Source organism: Ictalurus furcatus, chromosome 7, assembly GCF_023375685.1.
Source record: "Ictalurus furcatus strain D&B chromosome 7, Billie_1.0, whole genome shotgun sequence".
Lineage (NCBI taxonomy): Eukaryota > Metazoa > Chordata > Actinopteri > Siluriformes > Ictaluridae > Ictalurus > Ictalurus furcatus.
In genome coordinates this window covers 18,786,576-18,804,340 of record NC_071261.1, presented here as the reverse complement: position 1 = coordinate 18,804,340, position 17,765 = coordinate 18,786,576, and the positions used below count along the sequence as shown (strand labels likewise).

The window sequence follows — 17,765 nt, the reverse complement described above, 5'->3', positions numbered from 1 at the left end:
GTTACCGTCTGACTACGGTGCCAAGGCACGAAACGAAATTAACAAAAGCTCACATGTGCTCTTACACTTGGTCTGCTTTATCCTCTGAGTGGCATGCTGCTGAGATTGTTAGAATGGTGCCAAAACCCAGGAGCTGTTCACGGACCGAGAGTCTAGTCACCCAAGTGGTCCAGTTGTGTGTGCAGGAGTGTTGCCGTTGCAGCACCATCAGGCTTTACTTGGTCTGCACCCATAGCATCAAGAGATCTTCCCCCAAATCCCTGAAATTGAGCTTCACATTCACCCAGCTGTTTCTCAGCTTCTGCAAGCTGTTGCTGAGACCTGACCCATGCCAGCCAGAGAAGGTAGACAAATGGTTGGTGTTGGAGCAGTTTGTTGTTTGACTTCCAGATGATACCTCTGAGTGGGGAAAGTGCCACAAACCCAACACTCAAGCTGAAGCCATCCAGCTGCCTGACAACCACATGTGCATCCTCACCACCCCAGAACTGCTCTTACCCCAGCATTGCTCTGAATCATACAGTGCTCTATCTGCAAGTGACAGAGAGTGCTAAAGGGAGTATACACCAGGCCTGATGGACCAAAGAACAATTCAAGTCAAGACATTGGAAAGGGGCTGGGAGGTGAAGCTGATGTGTACTCACTATGATCTGCACACATATCCTTTGGTGCCACTGAATTTATTCACTGCATTGAATACAGTGGCCAAAAACATACAACAAAGGTGGCAGTTAGTCCCCACCTTTTCCACTCAGTAATTTTGAGAACAGATTTGGTTCAGGTAGCAGCTGACTTACACTACTGCTACTCAGCAGTTTTCTTAAACTGTGGAGAGATGTAGTCGTTTTTGCGTTGATGACAGAGAGAGATGATTTGGGGCGGCGGTGTTCAAAAACCCAAATCCCACTCTAATCCCTCTTGGAGTCTATCTCTGACCATCCCACCGAGCAGAGGTTGCCAAACTGAAAGCAAAATTTTCTGATGTGTTTTCTCCCCTGCCTGGGCCTTGTTGCTTGCCTGAATAAAGGTGATTCAGGACAAACGAGTGTAAATGCTATATTTGGGAGTAACAAAGGAGTCACACTGTGACTTGAACAAGTCCACTGTGCTTGTGCAGAAGGTGTATGGGGTGGTCAGTTTTTGCATAGACTTCTGCAAGGTGAATTCAGTTTAAAAATGTGATGCCTGTCCAGAGCATAATTTTGACAAGCTCCTGGATCGGCTTAATGCATTTCATTTGTATTTGACTCTGAATGAGACCTTGATTTAGTACCTCATGGCCACATTAAATTGTGTGCACAATTTACTATTAATGCATATAAAATAGAAAACAAATAATAGTACATACAGAATTTTAAAACCATGTCTAAGGTTTCACAATTTCAACCACCGTACTTCTACTACATTGTGACAAAAAATATAGAATGTGTTGTAAATTTTCAGTGATTAATGTAATAATAGCTAGAAACTAGGATTATCAATGCAGTACTATTCTGTCAATATACTAGACTCCTATTAGATGTTTATTTGAAAGCTTACCATCTTATCATTTATACATCATCATATTAGTTATTCTTTTAATTTGTTTGTTTTTAAGTTGTGTCTTGCTTTTACAATCCCAATTCCAAAAAAGTTGAGACACTGTGTAAAATGTCAATAAAAACAATGCAATGATTTGTAAATCTCATAAACCCATACGTTATTCACAATAGAACATAGAAAACATATCAAATGTTTAAACTGAGTAAATGTACCATTTTAAGAAAAAAAGGTCATTTTGAATTTGATGACTGCAACACGTCTAAAAAAAAAAAAAGTTGGGACGGGGCAACAAAAGGCTGGAAAAGTACGTGTTACTAAAAAGAAACAGCTGGAGGTTAATTGGCAGCAGGTCAGTAACATGATTGGGTATAAAAAGATCTTAGAGAGGCAGAGTCTTTCAGAAGTAAAGATGGGCAGAGATTCACCAATCTGCGAAAAACTGCATCTACAATTTGTGGAAAAATTTCAGAATAATGTTCCTCAACGATAAAAATTGCGAAGACTATGAATATCTCATCATCTACAGTACATAATATCATCAAAAGATTCAAAGAATCTGAAGAAATCTCTGTGCGCAAGGGACAAGGGTGAAAATCAATATTGCATGCCTGTGATCTTCAGGTCCTCAGGCAGCACTGCATTAAATACAGGAATTATTCTGTAATGGAAATCCCTGCAGGGGCTCAGAAACACCTCCAGAACTCATTGTCTGTGAACACAGTTCGCCATGCCATCCACAAATGCTGGTTAAAGTGCTAACATGCAAAGAACAAGACATGTGTGAACATGATGCAGAAACGCCGCCATCTTCTCTGGGCCAAAGCTCATTTAAAATGGACTGAGGCAAAGTGGAAAACTGTTCTGTGGTCAGACGAATCGAAAATTTAAATTCTTTTTGGAAACCATGGATGCCGCGTCCTCTAAACTAAAGAGTACTAAAGAGGAGAGGGACCATCCGGCTTTTTAACAGCGCTCAGTTCAAAAGCCTACATCTCTGATGGTGTGGGGGTGCATTAGTGCATTAGTGGAATGGGAAGCTTGCACATCTGGAAAGGCAGCATCAATGCTGAAAGGTATATACAGGTTTTAGAGGTACATATGCTTCCATCCAGATTCCATCCCATCTTTACTTCTGAGAGACTCTGCTTCTCCAAAATACTCTCTTTGTTTATACCCGATCATGTTACTGACCTGTTGCCAATTAACCTAATTAGTTTCAAAATGTTCCTCCAGCTGTTTCTTTTCAGTAGCACTTACTTTTCCACCCTTTTGTTGCCCCGTCCCAACTTTTTTGAGACATATTGCAGCCATCAAATTCAAAATGACCTTATTTTTTCCTTAAAATGGTACATTTCCTCAGTTCCTCATGTTCTATTGTGAATAACATATGGGTTTATGAGATTTGCAAATCATTGCATTCTGTTTTTATTTACATTTTACACAGCGTCCCAACTTTTTTGGAATTGGGGTTGTATGCTACTTCATATTACAGTTAAAAAAAAAAACATTTTTGCAACCTTGAAGATATAAACAACAGGCAGCTCATTTTAATAATGGAAATGTGCCGCCCAGAAACTCAACTTTAACATGTACATTACTTGACTAATGTGTAGTATGCTCACGTAAATGTTGATGTTTTAAACTTTTAAACTTGCCAACTTAATTTGCCAACTCTGAATACTTTCAATTTCTCTGTCATGCCAGGGCAAAGGACTGGCCAGTGATCAAAACATATTTATTTTTTAGGCAGGGTGCGGCCAATGTTAGCAATGAGGCATAAGTTCCATTGTTAAGAAATTACCCCTAGACTCTGTGTTTAAGGGTGTATTCTGTATATAACATCTCATAAGATCATACCTCACTAAGTGTCCAAAGGGAACCTCGAGAAACCCAAGCTGTGTGACCCCAGAACCACCAAATAGTAGCCAAAAGAATTATGCTCGTAAAAAAAAAGACTTACGTAATCGAACAAGTCATATATGAGTCTGTCACACATTACAAACCCTTAAGGTTAATGCTTCTTTTAGAACAACATTACACTGAATTAGCGATGATGACATTTTCAGCCATACACCCAAGGGTCTCAAGCAATGGAACTTCCCATTTTTGATTGGTTTGGACATTCTGTACTCATTTGTGTTTTAGTGAGACCTGTTATTGAAGATGTTACTACTAATAGACAGAGATTTTTTTTTTTAAAAAAAAGAAAAAAGCTCTACCTGTCCAGGAATGAGAAGCTCCTTGTCATCAATGTCAATCAGTATGTCATCTCTTGGTGTGTGAGGAATGGTTTCTGTGAAGGAAAAATGAGTAAGGTCATTTTCATTACATTACGTTTGCTTTTTTGTATACATTAGAATTCAAATTTTCTCTCCGTTCTCACCCAGCTCCTCTTCTGTGAGCTCTTCATCCTGGTTCTCAGGCAAGCAGCGGTACTCCTCCAGAGAGCGGATGGTGCATTGTCCCACCACTGGCTTCCTGCCAAACTGCCGGTTGTCAATCACCTTGATCACTAGTGGAGGCATGTAGAGTTCCTCCCTGGGCAGCCGCTGGGTATGCAAAAGGTCATAGAATGTAACATGACAAGACATATGTCTAGTAATAGGTCCTTTGTAATCTTAATCTTTTTGCCACTTATCCAGCTGGATTCGTTAGTTCGGAAAACGTTTATAGGTAGATTGACATGTGGAATAAAGGGTGGGGAAAAGGTCACTGAGCTTTTGACACAGAATGAAGAAAAAGATAAATGCCTCTGCCAGTCCTGACTGCGGTGTCTTTTGAGTACAGTGTTGTTGTTTTCTCCATTTCACATGTGATTAGAGAGAGGCTCATCTCACTGCCACAACACTCAGTGCAACTAACCAAAGGAATGATGACATGGTGAGCGTCTGTCTCATGCTTGGCATAGAGCTGTCTCTAACTGACAGTGAACCGTCAACATTTCCAGCCAGCATTCATTCCACACAAAGCCTTTCACCGTAAGATGAGACTCCATGCACGCTCCAGACCGTTTAGAGTTAGGTAATTACAGGTTGGACTTGCTTGATGCAGTGGATTGTTGCTGTGGCAGTCATTGCAGCAATGAGGTCCAAAAAACTATGCCAGCAGACTAAAACCCATGTCAAGGCTAATGATACTGCTGATCTATATTGCCAAAACTGCAAGTTTTAAGAAATGGACAAGCAAAAAAAATCAAGAAATTAAGGTACTTTTTTTTTGCTGTTTTTGTTTAGTTATCAGGGCTACAATATAGTTTGGTGAAAGTTAATACTTATTTATCAAATCATGTGAAAATCTTTATTAGTATCAAAAATGAATATGGTCTCACAACAACACCACTAAAATGTACCCAAGAGAGCTGGTTAGAAATTAAATACATTAACAGAACTACTGGATGTGACAGAATGATTTCGTTAAATTGAGTTAATTGATTAATAAGATTAAGCCCAAAACGTACCACATCAATGAAGAGTGTGTTGACGTCAAAGTTGGGATTCTTCTTCGTGTTGCGGATGACACAGGACTGCACTATACAACCTCCACACTCAACCTGCAAGTTGGGGGATGTCACACTGGCCAGCTGGAAGCTCTTCAGGTTACGCACCCCCCATGCCAAGATCTAAAATGTCATACACTGAAAGTCATATTATTTGTGATGGATGCTGGGCAATCTGCAGTTCAAATCCTTATTGATACACATGCTGGTCAGTTCTCCTGCATTGCCTGTATTGGACTAACCTCAATAGCAGTGCGCTCTAGAACAGGTTTGATACCATGTGGCACCATGAAGACATTTGGCTCTCTCTGGGGAGGCGGGTATGGCAAATCTGAGTCTTCTGGCTACCAATCAGAACACAAAAACAGGGCTTAACACTGGATGGATCCATGTGCAATATCTAGCACAACAGCACGCACTATACTGAAGTGATGCACTGAATTGTTAAATTTGTTCTGTGCACCTTAACATTGTGCATTATTCATATGTGATCATATGTGGAACACTATAGCTGTGTGACTCACTTACAGTGCCTGAAACCACACCATGCATCGACATTTGGAGATGAGTGTCAAAAAACACATATGTTTTAGTTCCAGATTGCAGGGGAAGTCAGTCAAACACTGTTATGTTAAATATTAGCTGTGGTTAGCCAACATGCCAAAAAAATGAAACCCTGATTGTTAGCAGAATTGCATCGCTGCCTTTGGGAGCAATGTTAAATTCAATGTCACTGTTAAATACAATGGCATATTGTTTTAAAACGCTGCTATATTTCTCACATCTTTAATCGTACACCATGTAATGTTTGAGTGTCATTATTTTGAGGTACAAAAGGTTGCCCTTAAATTTCCCCAACCCATTAATAAGAAAAATGCTTTCCAACACCAGATACCAAATTCCTTCCAGAAACAGAATATAGGCTTTAGTTAGAAGTATGTTGTAAGCAAGTGTATATTAGATGATGCACCATCTTAAAATTGTGGGAAATCACATTATTGTCTTGAAATTATCTAAATTGTGAACAAGACAATGGCTTGTTTCAACGTTAAGCCAAGGGCAATAACGACAAAGTATAGCTTTTAGTAAAAGAAAAGACAAAAAGTGGAAGCTTCACAGATTATTGGTAAAAAATGATCCAGCACATTTCAATGGCACTGTTTTCTGAGAATACCGGTCTACTCAGTGTAAATCTACACATTTGTGAATATGATGTAAACATATAACAGAAGAAATTTTAAAAATCTACATATGTCTTGTGTGTTTTTCATGCCATGCTGACCTCCCAAACAGCATTTTAGACTAAGAGTACTCTTAGTCTCTAACTAGTGAACCAGTATGAAGTACTTATTGATGGAGACTTCAAAACACTTCTGTAAGTAAGCTTGAGAACAAGATTCAAGAAGATATATAGTTGGGATTAAAGCCATTTGCTGCATGGTCTATGTGGTAAATTCCCTTGTGCTTGAAGTTGTGACTTCAGTTCACCAACAAAGCTGTGTGTGTGTGTGTGTGTGTGTGTATGGGTGTAAATACTTTACCCATTGCTGCAAACTTTCAGAGAAGGCTGCTGGAAACACAAGCTTGAAGACAAAGTAAAACAAGAAAAGGAAGAGAAAATGAAAAATAAATGAAATAAAAATAATAAAAACAAGTAAGCCAGCTATTGGTCAGTTTCTATAATTGGGATCGGCATTGCTTACCTCATCCAAAATATGAGAATGTTGGACAAGGTCACCCTGGGAATGAAAAAATAGTTGAAAATATCATTTCAAAACAAAACTGTAACATTTCAAACATAACCGTGGTGAGAGAGACAGTTGCCCATGTGTGTGCATGGGTATGTTTTATACAGGGCTGTTTCTTGCTAGAAGTGATATACTAAGTGGCTGTCCACCAGGGGGCCCACGATTTTTAAACTAGAGCTACAAATACACACTTTACTGTCATTTGGCAAAAAGCTTTATATATCAGGCAGTCTCTGGGCCCCCCTTGTGGTGTAAAAATAATAGAAGTTACAATTTTCATAACTAACCTAAGCAACTAACATAAATAATATCAGAAGATCATGAAGAATCAGTGATCACATGTATCAGGAGTGGAAAAGCACAAAAGGAAAATAGCATAAGAGGAGAAACAAACCCATGGGTCAGAAAATCAGGCTAATTAATTGGATTTAGTCAGTTCGGATTTAGTCAGTGGACACTGTTGTTTCCACTTGTTGATAATGGAAATGGAAAAATTTGATCCTAATTAGCTAGATAGAAATAATAAGAAATGTCAAGTTAACGCAAGTTCAGTTGCTAGCTACTCACCAACTAAACAATTCAATAAGAATAAAGAAAAGCTTTTTAATTTGTAAAATATTTCCTTTTTTTATTATTTATTTTAGTCATATATTTCACATTTAGAGATTTAATTCCTTATAAAGGTTTTGTTCATCTAGCTTTTATTTTATTATTAACCAGTTTTTCCCTCCTTCAAGATAATTCTGTTCATTCACATATATGAAATATTATGACTGGTTTGGGTGGGGGGATGCCTGGGTAAATTGTTACTTAAGGCGCCCAAGGTTCAGAAACAGCCATGTATTTATATCTTGGTGGGGACCAAATGTCCTCACATGGATAGGAATATCTGACAGTTTTGACCTTGTGGTCTTATTTGGCTGGTCCTTACACAGAACACTGCTTTTATTTATTTGTTTGTTGATTTTTTACAAAAATCTTTTATTTAAAAAAAAAACTGAACGTGCCAAATGGCTTTATTTTGGTTATTGAGGTTAATGTTAGAGTTGTAAGTGCAGGCACAGCATTAATAATAATGTCAATGGAAGGTTCTCACAAGTATTGTAAGACAAATGTGTGTGTGTGTGTGTGTGTGTGTGTGTGTGTGTGTGGGTGGGTGTCTGTCTGTGTGTCTGTCTGTCTGTCTGTCTGTGTGTTTACATGCTTGCTTGGGTGGCCTGGCCTTTAAGTATGCATAGTAATTCAATTTCCCTCTGATTATGCCGATGTAACTGGTGCCAGGTGGGCATGTTGGGTGGAGCCTCTGGCACACTTAACGACACAATGGTATCTATAGTCATTCTCAAGGCATTCTGCATTACACAGACATGGTCCTTTGGCTGATCCAAGAACAGAGGGGGGGGGGGAAACCCACAAATCTATGACAGTCTGCTAAACACGTCCAGGATTGATACAAGGCCAGATAAATGGGTCCAGGTACAGTCGTGTTCTTACCACTTAGGAGCAGCCCTATTCAATTACTCTGTCATGCTTGCCTTGGAAAACAGTAAGAGCCTGTGTTGGAGAATAGAGGTGAAATAAGGTGTGTGTGTGTGTGTGTGTACTTTATAAAACAAAATGAAAGACCACTAACCTCTTGACCAGGGATGTGATGAATTGCAGGCTGTGATAGATAGATAGATAGATAGATAGATAGATAGAAAGCATTAGTGGCAGACCACACATTTAAGTCTCAAATGAAAGCGATGACATCATGGGACATTATTAAATTAGCCTGTGGCCACTGGGAACGCAGCCTGTTCACATGTGAACAAGCACTCATCAAAAAGCACACAATGTTCTCCTGGGACCCAGGCGCCCTTCTTACACACACACACACACTCACACAAACAGATATACACACAATTCCTTAACGTGCACACAATGCAGTCTTTTTAGAGCACAACCGCAATGTAAAAAAAACAAGACCTCCCGTAAATGAGTTAAATGTTATTGTCCAGAACAATATTAAACACAAAACAATACACATCTGAACACGTGCCTGTACAGAATTTATAGTGCAAGTGTCTTGCCCACATTTGCTCCTTATTTATTTTAAATGCGAGTGAATTTGACCTTTGCCTTAAGAGCACATATGCAACACCAGAGTTTGACCCATGCAGCCTACAGCTCTGACTTAATATTATTTCTTTGAATAACTTTAACTTTAACTTTGAACAAAAGCTTATATTTATTAAAAATCTCTCCTAATCTTTCATATGGCAGACGTCTCTCTGCTTCGATTGTCTCTCTCCACTTCACAAATGAAAAGTCAAAATCAGCTTTCCAGATCAGTTTTTCATACAGCAGTTGAAAAAGAGCACATCCTAGCTTATTTTTGCTTCTGGAGCAACCACATTTGTTAGCCAAATGTTCGAAATGTTGTCCAAATCTGATGCAATATTCACATCGGTCATCAAAAAATTTTGAACTTTTCAACTTCAGAGCAGGCAGTCATGCACGCTGGCCATGGTTTCTCGAAGGTTGAGCCCGCTTGCTACTCCACCCTTGTCACTATGTCTGCCCACACAGAGATTGCCGACTCCTGCGTGAAAATCCCTTATAATAGGAGCTTATTTCAAGAAGCGCCATTACATCTTCAGGCATTAAACTGTACTGTATTGCAGGTCACCAGTTTTAAACGCACTGCCAAGCAAAAACGATGCTACACAGATAACAAACTGAGGCTGTAAAAATTTTTTAACTAATTCACAGATTAACAGATTATTCAGCTGCCAAATTACAGGCCAAGCTGGTAAAGTAGAAAGAATTCATAAGTTATTTATGACCAGCTTACTTACGAACACTATACATTATTTGGACTGAATAGATCATATGTTCTAAATAAATATAGATATAAATAGGCACACTTTTGACCTGATAAAGGGTTAAAAAAGATGCCAGAAAGGTTCACAGTCTGTTTGTGGTTGAGGTTAGAGGTGTGCAACAGTATGCAACAAAAAAAGTTGTGTGCGTGGGAGGTTTCATGCAGGCGTGAGCAAGTTGAAGTTCAAATAAAGACCATGTTAATTAACATGAATGTATGGTCGTCCTTGTTAACTGAAAACTAAATTTATTAGGAAGTATTACATATTGGTACACACGAATGGAATAACTGCACGAGCAGGATTAAAAACAGACCTAATCATATATCTCAAGCACATCTTCCGATTCTGGACACACTCACACTATGGAATTCAATCTGAATATAGATACAGCTATATAGAGATATTCGGAGCACTAAACAGATACATATACAGACATATATAATTGAGATAATTGAGTGCTCCACTGGGTCACCACATTTCAAAGACCTTTTAGATAGAAACTTTGCTTCTTACAATTCCATTCAAACCCCATTTCTAATGAATAACACAAAGTACATTTTCTAGTAATATACATAGTTTGAGTGATTCTTACTTTATAGCAAATGTATACAGTGGACTGGTTAGTGTCACTGTGATTAGCAGGAGAGAGCGTATGCCATCCCTCCCACCCAGAAAGTACATCCAATTTTGCTCACTTGTTCGTATCATTGTAGAGATCCAAACTCACAATAGCACAAACACTTTTCTGTTGTGCTACTTGGGAGTTAAGCTTGTGACACTTTTTTGATGCCACATTTTGGTCTAGGACACAATAGATTGAGACATAAACAAATGATAATAACGGCAGCCATTACCTTATCTCTACGAATCAGCTCAAATGCAGCAAGTAGTTCACCAGCTGCTTTGCCACCTTTCAGGATGGGATACCACGCCAGACGAGGAGAGGAGGCCACAGAAGGCTGGCATATACCGCGTCCCATAAACTCATCTGCCCCCTGTCGGAGAAGTCAAAGGACAAAAGCCATTCTGTTATATTATCTGATTCAGAACTATATTACTTATGCCATAAGTTTAGTCTTCAGCCAGTAACTACGGTAAAATCGATATCAACACTATTCTCACACCACCAAACACCTGATACTGGTAGAACTACATAGTGTACAATGGAAAACCAGTGTAGCACCTGTTAATCCATCAGGTGTTGATAGTGAGCTGATAAAAATATCATTAACATTTTAAATTCTAGCCAGAACTGTGAAATAACCACCTAACCCATACTTTGCTTTTTGAAGCACCAACATGCATGAACACATTTATAGACATATAAGCATATGTACATGTAAATGGTCACACACACTCATCTGCACACTGAAACTCACATAAGTGTCTTGATCGTAGAGCTCCACTACAATGTTTGGCGGGCTTTTCTCTGTCACTTTGGGATCTCCGAATATCTCCACCTCATAGAAGATAAGAGTCTGATCCCAGGTGGGGTTAAGCGTGTTCCTTATGGTCACTGTCTTCTGGCTCTGGTGCAGGAATGATACAATGGCATAGGGATCTGCCAAGAAATGTCCAAATTCAGCATCAAATAGAACAGATTTGATTGAACAATTTAGTTAAAGAAACTGTGCTGTATATCGACATATAGTGAAGTATTTCCTCAAATCCTGGAGAGGTAAACATTAAAACATATGATCTTTAAAACAGAGTATTGCAAATCAGATTAAACTGTCAAATTATAGTGCAAGATCATTCCGGCAGTAAATTCCATTATATTGTAATAACATCCAATGGATTCCTTTGTAATTTAATAATGGTGATTTTGTTATGTGCCGCAGTGATAGACAAATAAAATGGAAAGAAACAGTTGCCAGTGTTAGGATGTGCAACCGCAAAAACTAGCAGAGGTCTGGTTGTCATTAAAACTGAGGCAGTGATTTAGTAGTTAATGAAAGTCTTTCTTTCAAGGCCTCCAATGCATCACTGAGCGTAATAAACTGTGGTGTTTCTGTCTTTGATAATATAATAAAGGCGATGAAGACAGGAATACAGTGCCAACTGAACTAGTGAAAATAGCCAAATACCCAGAGTTGCAAGGAAACTGTTTGAACTTTGGTCATCCAAATGTAATGTCTATACAAGCGCGTGTGTGTGTGTGTGTGTGCGTGTGTGTGTGTGTTTGTATGTAAGAATCAAGAGTTAAATTTATATATTCTGAAGTGAGCCAAAATGAAAATGAATGACATAAACTGCTTAGGAATGCCTGAAATTGAAGAGACAGTCTCAGTTTATTATTACAGTCCACGTAAACCGTCCTCAATGGGATAGTTTCACTAGGGAGGGGAAAACGGACCTGCTTTTTCCCAGCTCCAATTAACACATACACACAAACTTATACCCCTTCCCACAAAACATTCTGGCTCAAATAAATAGAGGCATAAGTAAGCCAAGTGTGCACCATCACCCAGGAGTCAATGAGAAATAAATACAGGCAAAGGCTAATCGGGTTGCACAGAGTAAATAAATGCTCTTCCTGAGGGGATTGTGGGACTGGACAACGGCGCAGCAATGGCCGCCCACGTGTATGACTCAACCATGCAAGATTCTAAAGAGTACTGCCATACAGTCAGACGACAGAGAAGGCACTGCCAGTTTGCATTGTTTGCAATCTGTCAACATTATAGTGTTGGCTTGTTCAAGTGCAGTGTATCATTTTTATATTCTTAAAAATGTATCAGGGTGCCTGGGAAAAAACTATAGCCACAGGCAGGTCATAAATAAATGCATTTTGTAGCCAACCACAAGAGAGCATGTTGAATAGTGGGTGAAATCACACATAGTTGGCACATTTTTATGCCATTATCGAGACTTTACCAAATATTTAAGAGCAGATATTGTTCTTCAGTATTGTATTTGAGAGGCAGAGGCAGTGGGTTCTAATTAAATGATTATATGAATTTATTTCTTTTCCAATTTCATTTCCATTTACAATTTTCATGGTCAGATTCCAAAGCAGGGGTCCAAAATCTGGCAGATGTGGTCATTACAAGCAAATCCATACACTCATAGAAAATCACATTAATTTAACAAACTAAAAGGTTCTTTGGTTGGGGGAGCCCCTAAAGATTCCACACAATATCCTACAACAATGGGTTTCCCCTTTCAGAAAAAATTGTAAATAATTGAAAGCTTTGTAAATGAACTTGTAAATTTTGTTGGCAGCATCTCTCAGAAAAACTAATTATCATGATTTTTTGTACATTTTGTGTATCATGAAAAAGATATATTTCCCTTGTACCACAGCATTGTTGCATTGTCAAATTTGATTGGTCAGAAGGTGTTGATTAATTCTCTTTAATAACAGATGCTGACAATAATGTCGACTTTAATTGAATGCACTCACTTTAATATATTACCGTTTCTATAGTAACAGCTCAAATACAGAGACTTGTATGGTGAATAATCTACATAATCTAAGGCTAATAAAAAATAGCATGTTAACTAACAAAGAAAATTGGACAAGTGTTGATATGGTGAAGCTTTCTGAAAGTAGACATTCATAAAGACTAACATGGAATGAGTCCTTGGTGTCAGAGCTTTGTAATGGTCAGCAGGTTTTCTGTTATGGGGGAGTATTCAGGACAGAAGACTCTGCACTTTATTGTTTCTCTGTAACATGACAGGCTGCACATTTTGTCTTATTAATTACAAGTGAGAGAAAGGCAAAAAAGAGAGACTTTTGATGGAAGGACTGTTTATAGCTTCTGTAATATAAGTGATAACAGGAACTGACTATAAACAGTTGTATAAAGCATGCAGTTTTGTTCATTAATTAATGAAACATTTGAATTGTTGGCAAAACGCTGTGGTATAAGAGGAATAAAACTCTCTGGAATAAAAATCCACTTTGGGATAGTAACACCTGCTAGTCAAGGAGTATTTTCCAGCACACCCTGTCGTGTTTTATGCCTTACATATCGCCAATCCCTATTTTGAAACTTGATTTTTTTGGGGGGGGGATGTGTGATTAATCTTGCAGCAGAATGCAAATTTAATGTTCTGGTGAATTTTCAGTGCAGTGATGTTTGGCTGTGTGGCATGGTGGCACAGCAAGTAGCATTGCTACCTTGCAACTCCAGGATCCCTGGGTCAATCCTGAGCTCAGGTCACTGGCTATGCAGAGTTTCTGTGCATGTTTCTGCATGGGTTTCCTCCACCTTCTCCTGTTGCCTCCCATGTCCCAAAATATAACAGTAGGTGGACTGATAAATTGCCTTTGAATGTGTGAATGTGTGTGCACAATGCCCTGCGAGGGACTGGCATCCCATCTAGGGTGTATTTCTGAATCATGCTCAGTGATCCTGGGAAAGTCTGTGGGTCCACCATGACCCTACCAAGGATAAAGTGGCTACTGAAAGTGAGTGAGTGTTATTTGGGACATGGTCTGTCTACCCAGTGGCTTTAGTCTTTCTGCAGTGTGGTCACTATAATAGAAGATGAAACTGTGGATGCAGTTCAATTTTCAATTTTTTGCTCCTTTATAAATTTTGTTGCACATTTTATTTTATTCAGCTCCAACTCATTCACCCAGGACAAGTAGTTCCAATCCTGCACTGATTTATACCATTTCTCTAGATTTCTGAAAAAGAACTGTGAGTCCGGCAAAGTCTGGTAAGTGACCCTAAAATTTCCTGAAGATTTGTAGTCATTGTGCCATGCCTAGTGATTTATACTGGCTTCATATTTTTGAACAGATTAGCTTTTTTTTATCGGGTCAAGCACAGGACCTGTATAGCTCAGTTTCCATTATCTCATCAAAAACTAAGGGGAAAATCATACATGCAATAGCCACACTTCTCCTTTGCACCCAGTTTTCTCCGTTTTTAGCGTCAGTGTTTTTTTTCCAGTCATAGGAAATTCATGCTGGACATCTGTAGTGGGCGATAACCACAGAGCATGCAGAGTGATGACAGTGCTTTAATGATACAGCACACCTGATGTCTTTTGGGTCTTCCTGTGGCAAATATCTGCCTAACAATACTTTAAGGGTTAATCACGTCAGTTTATTTGATGTGGGTCTGCTGTAGCCTTTTTTTTTTCAGTTTTTCATGTTTTCATGATTGGAGTCAAGATATCTGCACATGTATTACCTATAATTTTATTAGACTTATTATTAGACTACAATATAACAACAGGGTCAGCCTTATCAAACCAATTATTTTTATAATCAATTTTTCCTGCCTTGACTTTCCTGACAGTGTGCAAAAAAAAAAAAACTTATTAGAAATGGCTCACTGTTTGCTCTGATTGGGACAGACCATTCATTCATGAGCAGAATTTATCAATCTATTAGCAATTATACTGTTCTTTAATGGTAAAATCGGGACAACTGTCTTTTCCTACATCACTGGTCTCATAGAACCAATAGTTTAAAATAAATAAATTAATTAAAAAATAAATAAAAATATGAAAGTGCCTTTAGTAGATAAGAAGCCATTGTTCATTAGGCAGACTAAATGATGACAGTGACACAGTAGCCCTGAAGGCTTTCCCACAACATCTGGAGCCACATTCATGCATCACAGACCAGAACTTACCACCTGATAAGCGTGGTTAGAGTGTTTATATCAACGTCGGTATCTAGTGAGCTAACCACACTCATAATGCCAAATCCCCCTTCACCAAAGCACAAATCTACATCATAGTAGGATGGTAATCCTGATGTCTGTGCACATGTACTTGCACACAAGCCAAGACACACACACTTTACTTAACTTGCTTTGGTTTTCGTTTCCAAGGATACAAGGTATGAGAAGCCAAACCACCACCGTTAGCTATCTTCATTAAACCATAACTACATGACCTCATAGAAGCTTGCATGCACCTAATGAACAACAAATTTTTTAATATTTCCTTATAGGCCCTTTTAACTTTATTAAGTTAACTTGCTGCCACTCTTTGGATTCATATTAATCATTATAGTCCATTAATGACTCTAATATTTGCACTGATTCAATTTCTGTTCATCTCAAACTGAAGCAGAAGAATATGTCTCCTATTAAGCAATACAGTTCAAATGTATCGACTTCCAAATGTAGCTAGATAGAAAACAAAAAGACTATTCAAGAGCAACATTTGTTTTACTACTACACTGTCTTCTGTTGTGTCCACAACAGTAAATCTGCTGTGTTTCTCTACACTCAGGGGTAAACTCTACCAAAACTGCTTTATCCCAGTCTTTGCCAAGCACCATATTTTACCCTCTCTGGCATAAACTTAGCCATGGGTGTGCTAACATTAAGTCTCACAAGACTTCACTTTTATGATTTTGTTATTTATAAAAAAAAAAAAACCCTTCTCTTATACTGAGCAATGCTGACCCATTTTTTTCACATAGCAGATACATAAAAAAGTTATTCTGCCTCTATTACCGCTTTCAATGTGCATCATATTAGGCTTACCATTAGACCCCAATCTATGATGCAGTATGAGCATGCTTGGTGCATTTACATGGCATCACAATCCAGCACAAAGCTCATGTGGTACAACAGTAAGAGCCTAAGGTCAGATTTTGCTGATGTCTGGTGTGCGCCTCAGATTCAGACTAACAGTGCAACAGTGGCTCACATTAAGAAAGTACTATTAGGACACCCAGGAGACTGCAGAAATAACGAAGGGCTCCAGGGTTAAAAGGTCAGAGCCAGGGTGCGGCACAGCTTACACACGTGGCATTTTGACAAACAAATACAGATGCTTATAATAAATGGCAGATTTGCACAAGAACAGCTCCTGCAAAACACATCTGCACTTGGCTCCCGCAAAGCACATCTGCTTCAAAACTAAAAGCACTTTCTTAACACTAAAGATCAATGTTAGAGAATACCAAGTTTTAAAGTCATTCTTCGTGCATAACTGACATGACATATGATTCTGACCCACCTGAGAAACTGTCTTTATCCATAGCCAGCAGGTCTCTAGCCTGATACAGATAGCAGCGCAAATGGTAACGTGTTCCACCTGAAACACAATGCAGGACTCAGTGCCTCAGTGTATGTTGTGTTTTAATACTTAAGGATTCTTTAGAAATTCTGACTACTTACTATCAAAGAAGCATGAAATGGTGGGACGATTGACACCAAAGGTTGTAACAGACTTGTCATCGTTTTTGTCATCAGTCACATTGCCCTGTTGGTGGACAGAAAAAGAAACATTAGAATGAAACGCTGAGCCAATTAAGCAGTAATATGTTCCCTGAATGTAAACAAGACTTGCATATTTTGGCTGTTGAGCAAGACAAAGAATTATTATGCTGGATCAGATATCTAACAATTCCAACCAAGAGTGTAATGGAGAATGTGTTAATGATCTGTATACCGCCAGTTAGTAAGAGGGCAACTCCATCTGCACCACAAACCACTGGCACTAAACTACTGTACGTCACCACCTCGTGGTGCTGGAATTTCAAATGAAGTAGCCAGAAAAAAAAATCATTAAAAAAGAAACATCTAATTGTGTGTCTTGTTTAAAGGGAAAGTGCTGTGTCATCTGAGGTTCTACCGACTTGCGTGACTTATTGCCTTATTTGTGGAAAAAAAAATATGTTGTTCCTTAAAACAAGGCTCAGAGTTTAAACCAGTCACGGCTAAAATAGGATATGACAAATAAAATACACAAAATACAGCAAACCAAATTGTATTGAAACCAGTTCAGTGCTGGAATCCACAAAAAATTCATCTGCGGAATTGGCTCGTATATCATAGCATCATTCCAGTGGTCACAGAAACAGTTCAGTGTCATGTGCCATCCGTGGCTTTGAGACCATGGAATAGTAACAGATCTCATATGCTTAATATGCCTATACTATAGAAGAATTTATATGCAACATGAGTGGTACTGCTACATACACAAAGAGATGACTAAACTAGGTGAAATGCAACCATACAATAAGGGAAACAAGGCAGTGCCACAGTGAGGAACCAGCTCACCCAGCTCTAAACCACTGCTTAACCACTAGCGTGTGCCCAGCATCAGCTCATGCCAATCCAACAGAGTTTGCTTGTTGGCTTCAGAAAGAAGTGTGTAGAGACAGTAGAGTATTGAAGCTAAAGA

General features: G+C 38.7%; 1 protein-coding gene across 9 annotated transcripts in view; it reads right to left on the bottom strand.

Moving 5' to 3' along the window:
* dysf (dysferlin, limb girdle muscular dystrophy 2B (autosomal recessive)) overlaps positions 1-17,765 on the bottom strand; it is an 88,372-nt gene that overhangs the window by 34,629 nt on the left and 35,978 nt on the right. For all 9 annotated transcript variants that reach the window (XM_053629094.1, XM_053629091.1, XM_053629096.1 and 6 more), the window contains 11 exons: positions 16,757-16,841; positions 16,596-16,673; positions 11,033-11,214; positions 10,508-10,648; positions 8,420-8,449; positions 6,742-6,777; positions 6,580-6,621; positions 5,281-5,382; positions 5,000-5,161; positions 3,926-4,091; positions 3,762-3,835 (listed from right to left, as the gene is read on the bottom strand). In XM_053629094.1, the coding sequence (XP_053485069.1) occupies positions 3,762-3,835; positions 3,926-4,091; positions 5,000-5,161; positions 5,281-5,382; positions 6,580-6,621; positions 6,742-6,777; positions 8,420-8,449; positions 10,508-10,648; positions 11,033-11,214; positions 16,596-16,673; positions 16,757-16,841 (1,098 nt within the window). The remainder of the gene's footprint in view (positions 1-3,761; positions 3,836-3,925; positions 4,092-4,999; positions 5,162-5,280; positions 5,383-6,579; positions 6,622-6,741; positions 6,778-8,419; positions 8,450-10,507; positions 10,649-11,032; positions 11,215-16,595; positions 16,674-16,756; positions 16,842-17,765) is intronic.